This window comes from Mandrillus leucophaeus, unplaced genomic scaffold (genome assembly GCF_000951045.1).
Source record: "Mandrillus leucophaeus isolate KB7577 unplaced genomic scaffold, Mleu.le_1.0 Scaffold626, whole genome shotgun sequence".
Classification (NCBI taxonomy): Eukaryota; Metazoa; Chordata; class Mammalia; order Primates; family Cercopithecidae; genus Mandrillus; species Mandrillus leucophaeus.
Window position 1 is genome coordinate 1,022,529 of NW_012106764.1, and position 20,321 is coordinate 1,042,849.

General features: G+C 37.9%; 1 protein-coding gene across 1 annotated transcript in view; it reads right to left on the bottom strand.

Annotated features, from left to right (window-relative positions):
* LOC105554076 (putative selection and upkeep of intraepithelial T-cells protein 1 homolog) overlaps positions 1 to 20,321 on the bottom strand; it is a 224,565-nt gene that overhangs the window by 7,779 nt on the left and 196,465 nt on the right. Inside the window, exons 8-9 of the mRNA XM_012000343.1 lie at positions 15,645 to 15,759; positions 15,090 to 15,203 (exon numbers count right to left, since the gene is read on the bottom strand). Of these exons, the coding sequence (XP_011855733.1) occupies positions 15,743 to 15,759 (17 nt within the window). The 3' untranslated portion in view covers positions 15,090 to 15,203; positions 15,645 to 15,742. The remainder of the gene's footprint in view (positions 1 to 15,089; positions 15,204 to 15,644; positions 15,760 to 20,321) is intronic.

Here is a 20,321-nt window from a genome sequence, read left to right on the forward strand (position 1 = left end):
CTGGCAGTCTATCATACCTGTGTACATAATTTAATCTTCACAACAACTTTGCAAAGTAGGTGACTTAATCTCATAGAATTTTTCTTATCATAATGATAGTGAAAGTTTATATTTTCTTACCACTTTTTCTTTGTTCCAGGTTGTGCCAGGTTGTATATAAATAATAAATAATGAGCTGGGTGCAGTGACCCACACCTGTAATCCCAGCACTTTGGGAGGCCAAGGTGGGTGGATCACTTGAGGTCAGGAGTTCAAGAGCAGTCTGACCAACATGGTGAAACCCCATCTCTACTAAAAATACAAAATTAGCTGGGCGTGGTGGCGCACGCTTGTAATCCCAGTTACTTGGGACGCTGAGGCAGGTGAATCGCTCGAACCTGGGAGGCAGAGGTTGCAGTGAGCCAAGATCGTGCCATTGCACTCCAGCCTGGACAACAAGAGCGAAACTGTCTCAAATAAATAAATAAATAAATAAATAAATGGACTATTGCTAACCCTTACCATAAGACCATAGGTAGGTATTGTCATTCAATTTAACAACTAGGAAAGCAAGTCTCAGAGACGTTAAGTCCTTTGCCCAAGTTTTGGTAGTTCACAGATTTCACGAATCACAGAGGTAGGATTCAATACTACATGTCCCCAACTTCCAAACCCATGATGTTCACTGCGGGAAGTTATATGCCTACAAATTTTTACCTGTCCTAGAGCAGGTGGGATGTGCTTTCCTGAAGGATCCAGTTCTAAAAAGGTTAGGAAATGCATTTCAGAGATGTTATGCAGGGTATTCCCGTCACAGGAAGGGAGGGGATGGACAATGTCCCTCCAGCTCAGGAAGAGACTTGTAAACCAGCAGACAGTCCCATTGCTGAGCTCAGAGTCTGGTTCAAAGAATACATGAAGAAAGATATTTGTTGAAGAGAGAATGTGTTCTGACTTGGGACTGATTAAACGTTAAAGAAAATATACTAGGATCTGTCAGAGGAGGTGAAGTTACTGTGGTCTGCAGCGGTCAGGAAAGGCAGAGGCAAATTTTGACTCAGGATATGAAAAACTTGCTTACTACCAGTCATAGATGATAGGGCAGGATCCATCAGGTTGTTATGACAAGTTTTCACTTCACTTAGGGGTTTCCAGGAGCAAATTTCTCTTTCCTCCTTAGTATGAACAGCCTTTAACAACCCTGCAGTACTAGTTTTGCCTTTAGATGGCACTCATGTACTTTTACAGCTTTTACTGCTTAGCTTCCAAAGGAACACAGCACTGGTTCTCTCCAACGTTTTCCTAATCTCTTTTTGTTGTATTTCTCTAGGTCATGGTGTCCACTTATGGTGAATGAGATGCCAGAGGACAGACGTATATTTATTTTATTGATTATTAATTCATGCATGTGTACCTTCTCTGAAGATAAAAACAACTTGAGGCTGAAAGACCAGTCTAGCATCCTGTATTATACATATTGGAGGCAGACAGCACAGGTGCCCTTGAGACAGTCCTTCTGATGCAAGAGCAACTTTCATTCTCTTTGCATCCTTGCACAGAGAGTCAAGCAACTATGAGCTGGACTATGAGTCTATGAAGGGACAAGATCCTGAAACAGAACCGCCCTGGGGGAAAGAACCAGTTTTGTCTCAAGTGACAGAGAGGTGGAGGAAATTTGTTTTCTTCAATTCCATATTTATTACTTTTTGTTTGCTCTTAACTATTCTATTATTCTGAGACACATCTAGGTAGACAGGATGGAGGTAAGGCACAGTCAAAAGCATTGTATTTAGGGAGGTAATGAGAAACTGTGAATTTGAAATTACCAGACAGATGTAATAATCAATAAACTAGGAACATAGGAATTGGAGGCGAGGCAAGGATGGGTAAAAGATAAATGATATCATCCCAGGTTTTCTAAGCTTGGATAGGGGAGAATGAATTTGAGTTTGGAATGAGAATTTCTGGGAATGGGGCTGAGCCTGGGCTAGTTGAATTTTGAGATGGAGCAGAAGCATCTCTCCTTCTTCTGACCTTGCCCTGTATCTTATGACTATGTCTTTATTTAATAAATATCTGAGCACCACTCATGTTACAGGTATTGGTAAAGCCACTGAGGAAGTAGCTATAGATAAGGCAAACAAAACTTCTTCCCATGAGCTTACATGTTAGTAGGGGAAGTAAAAAACCAATAACAAAATCATTTCAGATGATGATGGATGCTATGAGGATGACAAGATAGAAAACCGTAATAGAGAGTGATTGAGATGAGGTTTATTTAGATAGAGAAGTCACAGTACACTTTTCTGGGGTGATGTTGGAGCTGAAACCTGAACAAAGAGAAAGAACCAGCTCTCTATTGATATTTGTAATTCCAAGGAAACTACAGCTAAAGACAGTCAACTCCCCTGGTAATATCCTAGAAAGGCTTGAGACTGTATGCATAACAAAGAATGAGAATTAAAAGGGGGGACCCAGACAGGAGGACACGTTGGAGCTTCGTACACGCAAGTTGACTTGCACCCTATCCCCGTGTACAGAATGACCTTTAGGCAGTATTTACACCCTGGCAAAAGCAAACCAAACAGGCCATAACTTTGATTACATCAGACAAACAAAATAAAATAGAAGTTCCTTTTAAGAAATATTAAAGAAGCCATCTAGGAGAGCGGGTGTAGCTACTGCCTACCTATGTAAAGTTTTCCGTAATCTGGCACTGTTTTGAGGAAGAGGTGTGCTAGAAAAATGACTGGTTTCCTGGTAGCTGATAAAGTTTGATTATCTGTAAGTCTCACTCTGACTTCCTCTTTCTTTTTCTTCAGTCTTAAATATATATTGGTAAAAATGATTCAAGATACTCCAGAAAAGTGTGCAATGTTCAGCAAAGAAATTTAAGTTAAAAAAAATGGAAAAAAATAAAGATACACGTACAGAATAGGAGTCCAAACAGAAGCAAACCCCAAATACTCACCTTCTCTGCCAATCACATAAAAAAGGCAACACAGTAATAAAGATTAAGGAATTACAACAAATTACTGGAAATTAAAATTTGGATTATAAAAAATTTAATAGGAAATTGAGAAGATAAAATAAAGTCTCCTTCACACAGTGAACAGGTAGCCATCTGCAAGCACGAAGGGAGTCCCCACCAGAACCAGAACCAGACCATGCTGGCACCCTGATCCCAGACTTCCAGCCTCCTCAGAGCTGCAGTGAAATAAATTGCTATTGTTGAAGCCATCCCGTCTATGGTTTTTGTTATGGCAGCCCAAGCTAACACAGATGAATAAATGCAAAGTTTAATAGGTAACTGGAATTTATAAGAAAAATAAGTGGTACCTAAAAACTGAAAACAAAATCTGAAATTAAGTCAACTGAGCACAGCAAAACACCAGAAAGACAAGTAAATCCAAACAGAAGCACAGAGAAAGAATGCAAAACTCATAGAGGAATGTAAAAGACATGAGGGTCGGTGTCAAAGGGGCTAAAGTAAGTATTATAATGATCACAGAAGGAGACGAATCAGGGGATGGTGGAGAGGCAATATGTGAAGAGATAATGGCTAAGAATTTTCCAATACTTTATATAAACGGAATCATATAATATGAACTTTTTTGTGTTTGACTTCCTTCACTCAACATAATTATTTTGAGATTTGTCTCTGTTGTTTTGTGTACCATTTATTTCTTTCTATTGCTGAGTAGTATACCGTCGTATGTATATTCCATAGTTTATTTAATCATTCACTCATTGATGGACTTTTGGGTTATTTCTACTTTATGTCAATTATAAATAAAACTAATATAAATATTTGTCTATGCAAATATTTGTATAAATGTATCCTTTGCTTTCTCTTGGTTAAAAACCTAGGAGCAGCATGGCTAGATCATATAGTAGGTATAAGTTTAACTTTTAAAGACACTGCTAAACTGTTTTGCAAAGCAACTGTACCATTTTACATTACCGTCAGTGGCTCAGGGATCTTCCACTTTCTTGCCAAACCTTGGTACAGTCAGTCTTTTTGATTTTAGCCATTTTAATAGGCTTGTAGTGGTATCTCATTTGTGGTTTTAATCAACATTTCTGTAAAGACTAATGATGTTGAGCATATTCTACATTGCTTTGGTTAAGTGTCTGTTTAAATCTTTTGTACATTTTTTATTAGGTGTTCTTATTATTGAGTTTTGAGAGTTCTTTACACATTTTGTCCTTTATGAATGATATTATTGGCAAATATTTCCTCTCAGTCTGTAGTTTGTCTTTTTATTTTTTAAACAGTGTCTTTTAAAGAGAAGTTTTTATGAAGTCCAAATTATAAATATACTCTTTTTTGGATTATACTTTTGGTTTCACATCTAAGAAGTTTTTTGCCTCATCCTAAGTTACAAAGCTTTTCCCCTGTTTTCTTCAAGAAGTTTCATTGTTTTACATTTTTAAAATTGTGGTAAAAACTAACAATATGAAATCAATCCTCTTAACAAAATTTTAAGTGTGTACTATAGCACAATATTGTACAGTAGATCTCTAGAGCTTTTTCATCTTGTGTAACTGAAACGCTATATTCACTGAACACTGAACACCAACTCCCCATCACCTCACCTGGCTCTCCTGTGGAAGCCATCATTCTACTTTCTGCTTCTATGAGTTTGATTACATTTGATACCTCATAGTCATGGAATCATACACTATCTGTTCTTCTCTGACTACCTTACTTCACTTAGAATAATGTCTTCAAGATTCATCCATATTGTTTCATATGACAGGATTTCCTTCTATTTAAAGGATGAATAATAACATTCTATTGTATGAATATACCACGTTTTCCTTATCTAATCATCGGTCAATGAACATTTAGGTTGTTTCCACATTTTGGCTACTGTGATTAATGCTGCAATGAATATGGGAGTGTAAATATCTCTTTGAAATCCTATTTTCACTGAGCTTCTGTGGAAAACTGGACACGGTTAGAGATTTGGGGTTCCATGGCTGACATTTGGAACATGACACAGTAAGCTTTGGATAGGGGGTGCCACAAAACCCAAGGAATGCCCACTTTCTGGCTGACCCATAGCATCTACGATGGATGGAACTGGGTAGTGGGAGAACACATGGTGCCCCCACAACAGGTACCATGATGTAGAGAGCAACATTGGGATAACATCACCGTGGGGTGGTTGCCTACCATAGTCTACACAAATACAATATGTCACCACACCTTTGTGGAATAGGTAGCCTCATCAAGGTCAGGCTCCAATGTGCTTTGTGCCCCCAGGAAGTTCGTGTCTGTGGTGACACAGGATGGTCATGTTTGTCAGCAAACTGGACTGGCTACTGTACCTGGGGGTGGACTGATATGCTTGCCAGTGTCATTCCCACATTGCTTAGAGGCCCACGTAAGTGGGAGATGCTATGTTCCCAGTTTTTGTGAGTGTGATGAGCCCCCTGGTGACTCTACCTCTTAGCCTTAACCATCCCTGGAGCAGGTGTCATAACTGTAGAAATGCAAGTTATGGCCCTTGTGGAGCACATTGCTTGAGCTTTGAGTTACACCCGAGTTGCCATCCTTCTGTTGACAGATGAGGTTGATCAAATCCAGAAGGTGGTACTGCAGAACCAGATGGCTCTAAACATATTAACTGCTGCCCAAGGTGGCACCTGTGCTCTTTTAGGAACGCAATGTTGTACCTTCATCCCTGACAATCAACAAAACATAACAGCTTTTCAAGAAGTTTCCCAGGAAATCAAGGCAGTTGAGAGCCTTACTGATGACCCCCTACTGACATGGTGGGCATCTCTGGACTCTGGCCTATGCTGGACCCTAATAATTATGGGCAGCATAGTGGGAACATTAGTAGTAAGTTGTTGCTCCCTGTATTGCTGCCATGGCCTTTGGTTCCAGAGTTCTGCCCTGTGGGCACGTCTCCCCATTAGAAGGACTTCCTCAGCCTAGCGGGTGGAGTGTAAGAAAAATGGCTGTGATTCAGTCAGGAACAGGCTGAGGTAGACATCATTACAGAGGGTCTGGAGCACAGGCTCACAACCCTGTGCAGTATGTAATCAAATTTATGCAGCCATTTTAATGTAACCTGTTTGTGTGAGCTCATACTGCTCCAGTAGCATTGTGAAATGGGCCCACACCTTCGCTGAGATGACCAATGTTTGTAACTTGGATCTGCACTGCCCTTCCAGCAGCAGCTCTGGATGGTTTGCACTGGTACATACATCCTTTAAGCCATATTGTCTGTGAGTAATATAATGGCACTGCTGACTCTGTAGGAGACAGAATAAAGCCACGTCCCAGCTGCCTACGGTCCCTCGAGCGTTCTTTCAGTTACCTGCCACACATCCACCAACTCCCCTCGAACCCCAGCTTGGGTTGGAACCTGACACGTGGTTGTACTAATTTACATTCTTACTAACGGTGTGTGAGGGTTCCCTTTTCTCCATATCCTTGCCAGCATTTGTTAGTGCATGTCTTTTGGATAGAAGCCATTTTAAGTGCGATGAATCTCATTGTAGTTTTGATTTGCATTACTCTGGTGATCAATAATCTTGAACACATTTTTATATGTCTGTTTGCCATTTGTGTGTCTTCATTTGAGAAATGCTTATTTACATATTTTCTTCATTTAATTAAAAAAATTTTTATTTTAATATTAACTTTTATTTTAAATTCAGGGGTACATGTGCACATTTGTTACATCAGTAAACATGTGTCATGGGAGTTTGTTGTAAAGATTATTTCATCTGCCAGGTATTAAGCCTAGTATTCATCAGTTATTTTTCCTGATTCACTCCCTCCTTGCACCCTCCACCTTTTGATAGGTCCCAGTGTCTCCTGTTTCCCTTTATGTGTCCATGTGTTCTCATCATTTAGCTCCCACTTATAAGTGAAAGCATGTGATGTTTGATTTTCTGTTCCTGTGTTAGTTTGCTAAGGATAATGGCCTCCAGCTCCATCTATGTTCCTGCAAAGGAAAGGATCTCATTCTTTTTTATAGCTGCATAGCATTCCATGGTGTATATGGATCACATTTTTTATCCAGTCTATCACTGATGGGCATTTAGGTTTATTCTGTGTCTTTGCTATTATGAATAGTTCTCTATGAACATATGTGTGCATGTATCTTTATGATGAAACAATTTATATTCCTCTGGTTATATACCCAGTAATGGAATTGCTAGGTTATAGTTCTGTTTTTAGATTTTTGAGGAATCACCACACTGTTTTCCACAATGGTTGAACTATACAATAGTGTATAAGTGTTCCCCTTTCTTCACAACCTCACCAGCATCTTATCTTTTGACTTTTTGATAATAGCCATTTTGACTGATGTGAGATGTATCTCAATTTGGATTCAATTTGCATGTCTCTAATCAGTGACATTGAGCTTTTTTTCCTATGCTTGTTGGCTGCATGTATGTGCAGCTCTTCTGGTATCAGACAAAATAGATCATAAGGCAAAAAACTTCAGTAGAGATAAAGAGAAGCATTTTGTAATAATACATAATGATAAATGCATATATGTAGTACAATGTATCAAATTCACAATACATATAGGTATATGCGCAAATCTTTTGCCTCTCATTCCTATTTTACTAGCCTTGTGTGTATCAAGGACACACACTAAGGTCAAATTGTATGTCCTTCTGTCTGAGATCCTGTCCTTGTTACCTCTATAATTCTTATTCTTCTTTCACAAAACTTTGTCAAGTTTTTCCAAGTTTTATTGAGTCCATAGTTTGGTTTTTGCATTCTGGTCCCTTTTGCTGAGCACTCTGTAGCCTGACTTTCTGTCTGCCTCTATCTGTGACCCTACAAAGCTCTCAGCCTCCTGTTACTGTGACCTAAGTAAGAGTATGAACATATTCCTAGTAGACTTTCTGGAGAGGAAGGATGGTCTGGTAGGCAGTCGTCTGCTTCCAGAAATAATGCATAATGGTCATTGCCATGTATTTTGGAAATTAAGCTCAGCCTGTCTGAGCTTGCATAGTTTACTTTGTTTGTGTCAGCATTGCTGCCTCACCCAGGGATTGGTTCCCCTTGTCAACTTCCAGTTTTATTGCATATGACCTAGCCAAATTCAGTTCAAATTTTGTGTAAGTCACAAATATCCTTTTCAGGAAAGATTGCTGCAAGTCGGTATAAAAGATAAATATTAATTCTATTCTCAATATTGGATGTATTAAATGGGATTCCAGGCAGGGCCAGCAGGAATGTGAACTGAAATAATAAAGCAGTATATCTAAAAATGGAATGAAAGTGCAAGGAAAGGTAGATGCTAATGTCAATCATTCATTTTACTTTCCCTCCAGTTACCAGAATTTAATCCAGATATGGCCTGAGTTCTTTCCTAGGTTCTCTGTACTCTCTTCAGTCTAAGCTCTTAACCACTCCAAGCTCCTACCTCTTAAATGGAATCCCATTTTCTCTGGACTGGGTTACTGCTTGGTTCAAAATGGTCCTCCATACTTCTTATCTTTGTCATCACACCACTTCAACACCTAAACGAAGTTTCTGCAATGCTCATTAAAAGTACTCACAATCCCATCCCATATGCTATTTCAGTTAGAAAAAGGCTTACTGAAGAAAATACACAATTTTACACATATTATACCTGCCCATTGTTGAGAAAAATGTAACTCCTGTTCTTCTAGTTTATTGGTTGTCTGCCTATCATTGGCGTCTACTAAGAAGGAAATGTGTTGGACAGTGGGTAAGAAGAAATGTGTCTTTTATTCTTCGCTCTCTTTTCTTCTTGAATATTCAGGAAATGTTTCCTTTTCTGACTCTCAGAGAAATAAGAACTCAGCTGAGATAATGGAGTGGGCATAGGAGTAACAAGAATAAAAATTCAGTTTCTCCAGCTTGCTTTAGAATCAGCTGTTTTGACATATATTTAACATTTCATAGTATATAATTGCAAGTGGAAGAACTTGCAGTTTAAAGAAATCTTTTGAAAAGTAAATGGTATAATCCCTCTATGTTTACATATTCTACAGTATTATGTTTGATGCTATAAATACTATGATTTTCTGGCTGATTAGTGAACAGAATCAAGGTTCTTAACTTTCTCTTGTACCAGAAAATGCAAGTAGGATGTCAAAGTCCTATTTCTGTTCATTCATATTTACATTTAACAGACTCAACGTTGATCTTTTGCTGAGTAGTCTGGTAGTCTGGCTTCACTAACATGAGACTAGTTCCATCTAATACATAGAATATTGAGAACATAATTAATATTTATCTTTTATACTGACTTGCTGCAATCACACAGCCAGCAAATAGCATGCAAGATTATAATTTAGAGCAGTCTGATTCAATTCATTACGTCACTACTTTCTCAGGGTGTGTGTGGGTTGTCACATGGACCATGAAGATATCAGATTTGGAGCCCTTCCTCTTCTTCTTCTTCTTTTTTTTTTTTTGGACCCCTTCTAATAGGGGATTTTGGAAGTCAGTAAGATACTAATATAGGATCTGGTAGAATGAAACAAACTGTCTGGGCAGTTAGTCTTATTTAGCAGTCTGTCTGGGTCCAGGACATAGGAGGTCAGAATCAGCTAAAATAGCCCCTCAGAGCAGATTGGGCAGATAGGCTTTGTTATTGTTGTTTTGTTTTTGTTTCGTTATGTATGAGCCTTGATAAACCTATTGTCAGAAATATTTTCAGAAAGGGCTTTGAGTGTGCTTTATTGTGGCGCTATGGGAAAGACTATTTGGAACCAAGTTGCATTGGATCAAGGCGGGGAGTAGTGTTGAGGAGTCATTCTCAGGAATTTAGGAGAAGAGTGCATGACAGAAGCAGTGGCCACACATGAGACACCAGAAAGATACAAAGATAACAAGCAGACCAATTCCAGCAGGAGGACAGCCTCCATAAACTGGTTCTGACTTGGGACAGTTGGACTGGGTAAGCCTCAAAAATATAAAATAGTGAAGTGGAGTGTCACGTACACTTGGATATCTCATAAATATCTCCAATTAGATAGTGGAAATATTAAAGGTGTGGGTGGAGAATTGAGAAAAGTCTGAGTTAGCTGGTAGATTTAACTGAAGCAATATGGGAAAAAAATCTACTCTTTCTCAGGTCTACTTCAGAGCTTAGGGCTTTCTGACCACAAGTGAGGGACCAATATTGATGAGTTGCTGCTAAGGTGATTAGTCCCTTTCTGCTTCTAAAAGAACTGCTCCAAGAAATTAAAATGGTGCCCTACAATATTCCATTTCAATAATGAGAAAGACTCAGTCTACTAATCTACTCAGGCCTCCAATAGTACAGGACTTCACTAGATTAGCTTTGGCCCTCCCTTTAAGAAACGTCCATTTTACCATGCTTCTTATCTTTCTCATCATAGGGCACTCCAAAATGCAAATTCCTGTAGTCTCTCATTTCATGGATCCTTTTATGCTTTTAGTCTTTCATTTATTTTTTCTACCCATTCTATCTGTTGACCCAGGACATTCATCCGATTTCAATTTACTCTACCCAATATTTCTGCCTTATTTATCTAATTATCTACTTTCTTCCTTCCTGTGATAGTTAATTTTATTTTCCAATTTGGCTAGGCTATGATATCCAGTTGTTGATCAAATAGCAGTTTAGATGTTGTTGTGAAGACATTTTTTAGATGTGATTAACATTTAAATTCATAGACTTTGACTAAAGCAGATTACCTTCAATAATCTAAGTAAGCCTCATACAATGAGTTGAAGGCCTTCAGGAAAAAAAACAAAAAACAAAAAACTGAAGTCTTCTGAGGAAGAAGAAATTCTGTGTCCAGACCCCCCTTGGACTCAAGGCTACATCAGCAACCCTTCCCTGGGTTTCCAGATTGCTGGCCTGCCCTGCAGATTTTAGATTTGCCATACTCTGCAATCATGTGAGGCAGTCTTTTCAAACAAGTCTGTCTCTCCATATATACATCTTATTGGTTTTCTTTCTCTGGAGAACCTTTCCTAACATTCCCTTAAAGAAAACTTGACTCTGCCCCATGGAAACCACCTACTTTGTATGTGTCACTAATTGTTACTGCTTTTCCTCTCCCACCCTAGACCAAAGAGCCAAGGGGCAGTGTCAGCATTTTGAAGCTCCCTTTTATTTCCTTGTCTTTGTTACTGAGGCTATCCAACCAAAACAGTACACACTACTTTTATGCTTCTTGATTCAACAAAAGCAACCAACTTTCCTATCCCTTCCACGAATTCTTTCCAGATAATGTCTGGCTTTAGCCTATACATCTGGGACAGTGATATCTATCTTGAAGGGTAATTGTCAGAATTAGAGCCAATGTGTGTAAAATATTTAGTACTGTGAGACCATTAGCAGGCCCTCAATACATAGGAGTCAGCAATTCTTATATTTGTATTCAGTATAGGTTCTTATATAATCACACGAGGCTTTGGTGACCAAAGGAAAAGCAATCCAACACCCCAGTTTCAAGACTGTTTGACCCTCATTCCAAAACCCTTCGTCTGAACTCCTCTTTGGCCACTCATGACCATGGCAATGTCCTATAACACAGTAGTTTAAGAAGAGCACATGCTCCTTAAAGCTCTCCACCCACTCACCACAAACACATTTTATACATTTCAGTTAGAAAAATGGCTTATTGAAGAAAAACATTGCTTGCCTATTTTTATTTTTGTTCCAACTGTTTTTGAGGAATTTGTCATGAAATCTTTTCCAAATGGTACTTCATAAGTTTTCTTCTGGGATTTTTACAATTTTAGGTCTTATATTTAAGGCTTTAATCCACCTTGAGTTGATTTTCATATATGATATTTCATATATGGTGAAAGAGAAGGGTCAATTTTCAGTTTTCTGCATATGACTATCTGGTTATCCTAGCACCATTTAATGAATAGGGAATCCTTTTCCCATTGCTTGTTTTTGTCAACATTGTCGAAGATCAGACTATTTTGACAAAGTCTCCAAAAGCAAGTGCAACAAAAACAAAATACACAAGTGAGACCTAATTCAACTAAATAACTGCTGCACAGCCAAAGAAACTATCAACAGAGTAAACAGACAAACTACAGAATGGGAGAAAATGTTTGCAAGCCGTGTATCCAACAAAGGTGTAATATCCAGAATCTATAAGGAACTTAAACAAGTCAATAAGCAAAAACCAAACAACCCCATTAAAAAATGGGCAAAGGAGATGGACAGGTACTTATCAAAAGAAGATATACACACAGCCAACAAACATATGAAAAAATGCTCAACATCGCTAATCATTAGAGAAATGAAAATCAAAACCACAATGAGATAACATCTCCCACCAGTCAGAATATGATTATTAAAAAGTAAAAAAATGGACCAGGTGTGGTGGCTCATACCTGTAATCCCAACACTTTGGGAGGCCAAGCTGGGTGGATCACTTGAGGTCAGGAGTTCGAGACCAGCCTGGCCAACATAGTGAAATCCCTCTCTACTAAAAATACAAAAATTAACTGGGCATGGTAGTGGGCACCTGTAGTCCCAGCTACTCAGGAGACTGAGGCAGGAAGATCACTAGAACCTGGGAGGCAGAGGTTGCAGTGAGCCAAGATCTCACTACTGTACTCCAGCCTGGGTGACAGACTCCATCTCAAACACAAAAACTCAAAACAAATAAGTAAATGGATAGCAGGTACTGGAAGCCAGTTTCTCTCAGAAAGAGGGAAGTTACAGACACACAAGTATAGAAGGCTAAAGTAAACTACATCACATTGGAGCAGTGTTAGAAAAAACAGTAAAAAAATAACAGATGCTGATGAGGTTGCAGAGAAAAGGGAATAATTATACACTACTGATGGGAATGTAAATTAATTCAGCCACTGTGAAAGCAGTTTGGAGATTTGTCAAAGAACTTCAAATGGAGCTACCATTCAACCCAGCAATCCCAGTACTGGGTATATACCCAAAGGAATATAAATAATTCTATAATAAAGATACATGCATATATTTATCTCAGCACTATTCACACTAGCAAAGACATAGAATCAACCTAGATGCCCATAAGTGGTAGACTAGATAAAGGTAATGTAGTACATATACACCATGGAATGCTACACAGTCATAAAAAAGAATGAAATCATGTCCTTTGCAGCAACATAGATGCAGTTGGAGGCCAGTGTTCTAAGCGAATTAATGTATGAACAGAAAACCAAATATGGCATGTTCTCACTTATAACGGGTGGCTAAACATTGGATACTCATGGACATAAGGATGGCAACAAAAGACACTGGGGACTACTGAAGTGGAGAGGAAGGAAGGAAGGCAAGGGTTGAAAAGTTATTGAATACTTTGCTCACTACCTGGGTAACAGGATAATTCATATTCTGAACCTTAGCATTACCCAATATATCCATGTGACAAACTTTTTTTCAGCATATTAATAAAGGTCCCAGCCAGAGCTATTAGGCGAGAAAAAGAAATGAAAGACACCTAAATTGGAAAGAATGAAGCAAAATTATCTGTTTGTAGGTGACCTAATCATATATGTAAAAACCCTAATGACTAGTAAAAAACTTTTAGAATTAATACATTTATTTAAGTTGCAGGATTCAGATTTGACATACAAAACACACTTGTGCTTCTATACATAGACAAAAATTGACACATAAAAGAAATTATGAAATAAAAGCCCATTTGAAATAACATCAAAAGGAATAAAATACTTAGGAATAAAAGTGACTCAGGAGGTAAAATACTTACACATTAAAAAGTATAAAGCATTGATGTGAAAAATTAAAGAAGATCTGAGTAACCAAAGCAATATTTAGCAAGATAAAAGCTGACATCACACTCCCTGATTTAAAAATATATTACAAAGATATAATAATTAAAACAGTATGGTACCACCATAGAAACAGAACCTATAGACCAGTGGAACAGAATAGAGACCCCAGAAGTAAATTTACACATTTACTGTCAACTGATGTTTGATAATGATGCCAATAAAAACAATGGGAAATGGAGAGACTCTTCAAAAAATGATGTTGGGAAAACTATTCCTGCATGTGGCAAAAGTAAATTGGACCTTTATCTCTCATCATGTACAAAGATGAACTAAAAATGGATTGAAGACTTAAATGTAAGAACTGAAACCATAATACTCCTAGAAAATAACATAGGCAAAAAGCCTTTTGACTTTGGTCTGGGCAATGATTTTTAGATATGACACAAAACACAAAGCCAACAAAAGCAAAGATAAGTAAGGCTACATCAAATTAAGAAGCTTCTGCGCAGCCAAGGAAATATTCAAGTGAAAAGTCAATATATGGAATGGAAGAAAATATTGTCAAGTCCTATTTCTAATGAGGGATTCATATTCAAAATATATGAGGAACTCATTCAACTCAAGAGCAGAATGCCAAAAAACTCAATTAAAAAATGAGTAAAGAGCCTGAATATACATTTTTCAAAAGAAGACATGCAAGTGGCTAAGAGGCATATGAAAAAGTTCTCAACACCACTAATCATCAGGGAAATGCAAATCAAAGCCACAATAGCATATTATCTTACACATGTTCTAATGGCTATCATAAAAAAGAAATAACAAATGTTGGAGAGAATGTAAAGAAAATGCTTGTATACTGTTGGTGGGAATGTACCTTGGTACAGCTGTTATGGAACAGTAAGGAGGTTCCTCAAGAAATTAACAATACAATTGCCTTATGATCCAGCAATTACACTTCTGACTATATCCAAAGGCAATAATATCAGTATGTTGAAGAGATATTTGCACCCCCATGTTCAATGCATCAGTATTCACAGTGGTGAAGATATTGAAAAAAACCTAAATGTCCAGCAATGAATGAATGGAAAAAGCAAATATGGTGTATATATACAATGAAGTATTATTCAGCCTTAAAACAGAAAAAAATCCTGCCATTTGTGGCAACATGGATGAAACTGGAGGACATTATGCTAAGTGAAATAAGCCAGTCGGAGAAAGACAAATACTGCATAATCACATTTATATGTGCAGTTTCAAATATTCAAGCTTGATATATCAAACTGAATTTTGTAAGGTGATCTTTGAGAGGGGATTTCCTTCACTTAGAAGTTTGACTGACACTTTGGTGTTCATGCTGCTGTTTATTGCTGCAGTGACTTACCTTGTCTTGTCTTGATGCTGCTGATATGAATCACCCACTGTGAGTGAGCTGGTTGCTACTTCAGCTTTATCTTGCTCTCTCAGAGGCCGAGGGTAGATTGGTGTTTGCCAGGGGCTGGAAAAAGGAGGAAACAGGTTGATGTTGAACAAAGGGCACAAATTTTCAGTGGTGCAAGATAAGTAAGATTTAGAGCAATGTAACTATAGTTAGCAATACTGTATTATATTGTATACTTGAAATTTGCTGAGAGGGTAGTGCTTATTTGTTTTTGTTCACCCAAAAGAAAAAGATAACTATGTGAGGGGATTGATTGAGGTGATTTACATGTTAATTAGCTTGATTGTGGTGATTATTCCATAGTATATATGTATATCAGAATGTCAAGTTGTATGCCTTAAATACACACAGGTTTTGTGTCAATTATACCACAATGAAACTGTAGAAAGAACAAAATTGAATTCTGTAAGGTTATCTTTGAGAGGAGATTTCCTTCACTTAGGAGTTTCACTGATATTTTGATGTTCATGCTACTAGTTTATTGCTGCAGTGACTTGCCTTGGCTTGACTTATACTGATGTGAATCACTCACTGTGAGAGAGCTGGTTGTTACTTCAGTTCTGTCCTGCTCTTTTCTCACCTCATAGCAGCATTGGTTACCAAGGTGGTGTTTCTGAGAAATTGGAGGGAGCAAGGACATGTTAAAAATCTGGATTGATTAAGTCATATTTGGACGATTAGTCAAATACTTCTCTTCCAATTGGGCAGTATCAGTCCCAGGTTCTATTCCGTAATTTAAAAAAATCTTATTTTCCTTTTTATTGGCTCCTCTTTTGTGTCAAGAAGGGAAGTTTGCTACTAGCTTCTTCCCAGCTTCTTTGGGAAAGTTCATTAAGACAGACATCTTGAGTCTCATAATTAGTTTACAGGCAGATAGATCCTGGGAAAGGCAGATAAAGAAAATAAGTTTGCTTTCTCTTTTGTCAGCTTGGTTGTAGCTACTAACAGAAATGGAACTTAGGGAAAGTATGTCCACATTCAGGATAAGAGCAAAGGATACTAATTTATCTTTAAGACAATGAGATAATGATTCGTCCTGATTTTTCCTTATGGTCAGCATCATTTAAACTGATCTTCCTCAGATTTATAGTGCTGTCTTCTTCAGAGGCTGTCAATGGACTGCAGGGTGATGATGTGGAGGCAGGTTATTACAGAAAAGACACATTCGTACTCTACTAGCGGACATCTGTCTATATTATAAGGAGTATGTTTCTTAGAATAGCAAAATTTCTGGTCAGCTCTGATTACCAGTGTTTCAGCTATACATTTTTATTTTTACTTAGTCCCCCAAGAAGAGATTATGTGGAGGATGCTTGTAATTCCTCCTCAACAAGAGGGAAAATAGGCATAGCTGCTACAGTCCTCTTTTCAGTAAGCTGTAAATAGTAGTTACACTTAATACTTCCTGCTCCAGATTCCCTTTTCCCTCAGCCATTCCTATGTTGGGATTGTTTTTTATCTGGTGGGAAGACTCAAATCTTAATTCCTAAAGCGTCTGAGTCTTTAGTGACCCTGCCTTCATTGCATTCCTGTGATCTTTAATTAATTACTACTGAACTTGAAGTAATTAGATGTTTCTCAGAGAACTCCTTGGTTTTTAGGCATAATTCTTTCTTCCTTGATGGTGTTTATTTCCCCTTGATAGCTAGAATCAATTCCTTTTTATTGACCGGTTGATTCAGTGGCACTGGGAGCCTAACTTGTCCAGGTGGCAGTCTCAACTTCCATGTCACCAGGACAGTGTTGCCTACTTACGTGACAGTGTTGCCTACTTACGTGAAGTCACTCGTTTCTTGGGAAGCCTTTTAGACTGACAGACCTCAGACTCATGGGAGTGAGAAACAAGAGTATATAATAAATAGATAGTTGAATATGATAGTAAAAGAAACCACTCCCACTTTTATCTCTCTAGTCTTGAAATTATGCATTTTGGTCACAAAACTAAAAAGCACCACATATAATCATTGATTCAAATAAAGGACTGCATTTTATGGGGTATTTTCAGCTTTGCAGATGTTGCTTTTCAAGTAGCAACATGTTTTTAGTAGGATATTCCAATGATCTAGATAGGCAGCTGCTTCTATGTAAAGAAAAAAATATATATATAGTAATATTGGTCAATTCCCTAAGTAGGAGTTCTTCATTGTACTTTTTTTGTGGTAAAATTAGTTCCTTGATCAGAAACCACTTTGCACAGAACAGCATAATGACAATACAAATGTTGTCATATGTCTGTGCTTGATGATGCTGGCAGAAGCACTGCAGCCAAGGAAGGCATATTCGTATATAGGATAATTGTCCAATCCAGTGGGAAAAAAAGCTCTTGTCTCCCTATGGTGGAAGAGGTCCAGTATAATCAATCAGTAGAGAATGCGTGCCAATCTGGGACTTAATGCATCATCACTATCATTGACATTTGGGCAATGAGTGGTTTCAGCAGGCAGAGAAGCTGTGGGAAGAGAAAATCCATTTTGTTGACCTCATGCATAACCTCCAGCTCATTACCATGGCTGTTTTGTACGTGAGTCCATTAAACAAGCACCGGAGTTACTCAAAAAGTGGCTGACACTCACAGGATGGGGCACGTTGTCCATTCGACCATAGAAAGCGTCCTCTCCAAAAGGCAACTTTGTATAATGATGTAAATAATTCATGACTGTGTCATACTTTGTGCTCATTCTGAAAGTTATATTAACACATTTCCCAGACTTCCTTTCACTAACCTTTCAACTTGATTTATGCTAAGATTCTGACCAGCTGACAAACCCATCAGCTCATGTTAATGGGCCTAGTGTGTATTTTTATGGTCACTTAGTGTCTTATTATCAGGCATCTCTTTTTATTTGTAGAAACGTATTCGGTACAAGTACAATTTTGTTACATGCATAGATTTCATAGCGGTGAAGTCAGGGATTTTAAGGTATCACCCTAATAATGTACATCATAATCATTAAGTGATTTCTCATCATCCACTCATTCCAACCCCCTCACCCTTCTGAGTCTCCATTGTGTATCATTCCATACCTGATACCCATTGGTATACATTATTTATTAATAGCTCCCACTTGTAAGTGAGCATATGTGATATTTGTCTTTCTGTGTCTGACTCGTTTCACTAAAGCCTTCAGTGTCATCCATGTTGCTACCAAAAATGTGATTTCATTCTTTTTTATGGCTGAATAGTGTTCCATTGTGTATATATGCCACATTTTATTTCTCCAATCAGCTGTTGATGGACACTTAGGTTTATTCCATACCTTAGTTATTGTGAATAGAGCAGTAATAAACATATGAGTGCAGGTATCTTCTTGATATATAGATTTCTTTTCCTTTGGGTAGATACCCAATAGCGGGATTGCTGGATGAAATAGCAGTTCTATCTTCAGTTCTTTGAGAAATCTCCATAGTGTTTTCCATAGAGGTTTTAGTAATTTACATTCCCACCAACAGTATATGAGTTCCCTCATCCCTGCGTTCTTGCCGAAATCTGTTATTTTTAAATTTATTTTTATTTTTTTGAGACAGAGTCTCACTTTGTCTTCCAGGCTGAAGTGCAGTTGGGGTGATCTTGTCTCATTGTAACTTTTGCCTCCGGGGTCAAGCGATTCTTCTCCCTCAGCCTCCCGAGTAGCTGGGACCACAGGTACGTGCTACCATGCCTGGCTAATTTTTGTATTTTTTAGTACAGATGGGGTTTTTCCATGTTGGGCAGGCTCGTCTCAAACTCCTGACATCAGGTGATACACCTGCCTCAGCCTCCCAAAGTGCGTAATAATAGCTATTCTGACTGGGTCAAGATGATATAACATTGTGATTTTAATTTGCATTTCCCTGATGATTATTGATGCTGAATATTATTTCATATACCTGTGTGTCTTCTTTTGAAAAATATCTATGCATATCCTTTGGTCACTTATTAATGATATCATTCATTGTTTTAGTTGTTGTTCAGTTGTTTGAATTCCTTATATATTCTGGATATTAGACCTTTGTCACATGAATAGTTTGCAAATATTTTAACCCATCCTGCAGACTGTGTCTTTATTCTGTTGATTATTTCCTTTGCTGGGCAGAAGAGTTTTAGTTTAATATAGTCACATTTGTCTGTTTTTGTTTTTGTTGTATTTGCTTGTGAGGACTTGGTCATAAATTCTTTGCTTAGGCCAATGTCTAGTAGAGTTTTTTCTAGGTATTATTCTAGGATTTTTATTGTTTTACCTTTTATGTTTAGGTCTTTAATCCATTTTGAGTTAATTTGTGTTACTGTTGAGAGATAGGGGTCCAGTTTCATTCTTCTGCAAATGGCTATCTAATTTTCCAAGTACCATTTATTCAACAATGTGTCCTTTCCCCAGCGTGTGTTCTCATCAAATCTGTCAAAGATCAATTGGCTGTAAATATGTAGCTCTTTTTCTGTGTTCTCTATTCTGTTCCATTGACTTATGTGTCTATTTTTATGCCAATACCATGTGTTTTTAGTTCCTAGAGGCTTTTAATATAATTTGAAGCCTGGAAAAGGGGTCCCTCCAGCTTTGTTCTTTTTGCTTAGAATTGCTTTGGTTACTTGGGCATTTTTGGGGGGCTCCATATGAATTTTAGATTTTTTGTTTATTTATTTATTTTTATCATACTTTAAGTTCTGGGATACAAGTGTAGAACATGCAGGTTTGTTACATAGGTATACATGTGCAATAGTGCTTTGCTGCACCCATCAACTCGTCGTCTACATTAGGTATTTCTCCTAATACTGTCACTCCCCTAGCCCCCCACCGCCCCCAACAGGCCCCAGTGTGTGATGTTCCCCTCCCTGTGTCCATGTGTTCTCACTGTTCAACTCCACTTATGAGTGAAAACATGTGGTGTTTTGTTTTCTGTTCTTGTGTTAGTTTGCTGAGAATGAAGTTTTCCAGCTTCATCCATGTCCCTGCAAAGGACATGAACTCATCCTTTTTTATGGCTGCATGGTATTCTGTGTTATGTGTCACGTTTTCTTTATCCAGTCTATCACTGATCATCATTTGGGTTGATTCCAAGTCTTTGCTATTGTGAACAGTGCCACAATAAATATATGTGTGCATATGTCTTTAGAGTAGAATGATTTATAATCCTTTGGGTATATACCCAGTAATGGGATTGCTGGGTCAAATGGTATGTCTAGTTCTAGATCCTTGAGGA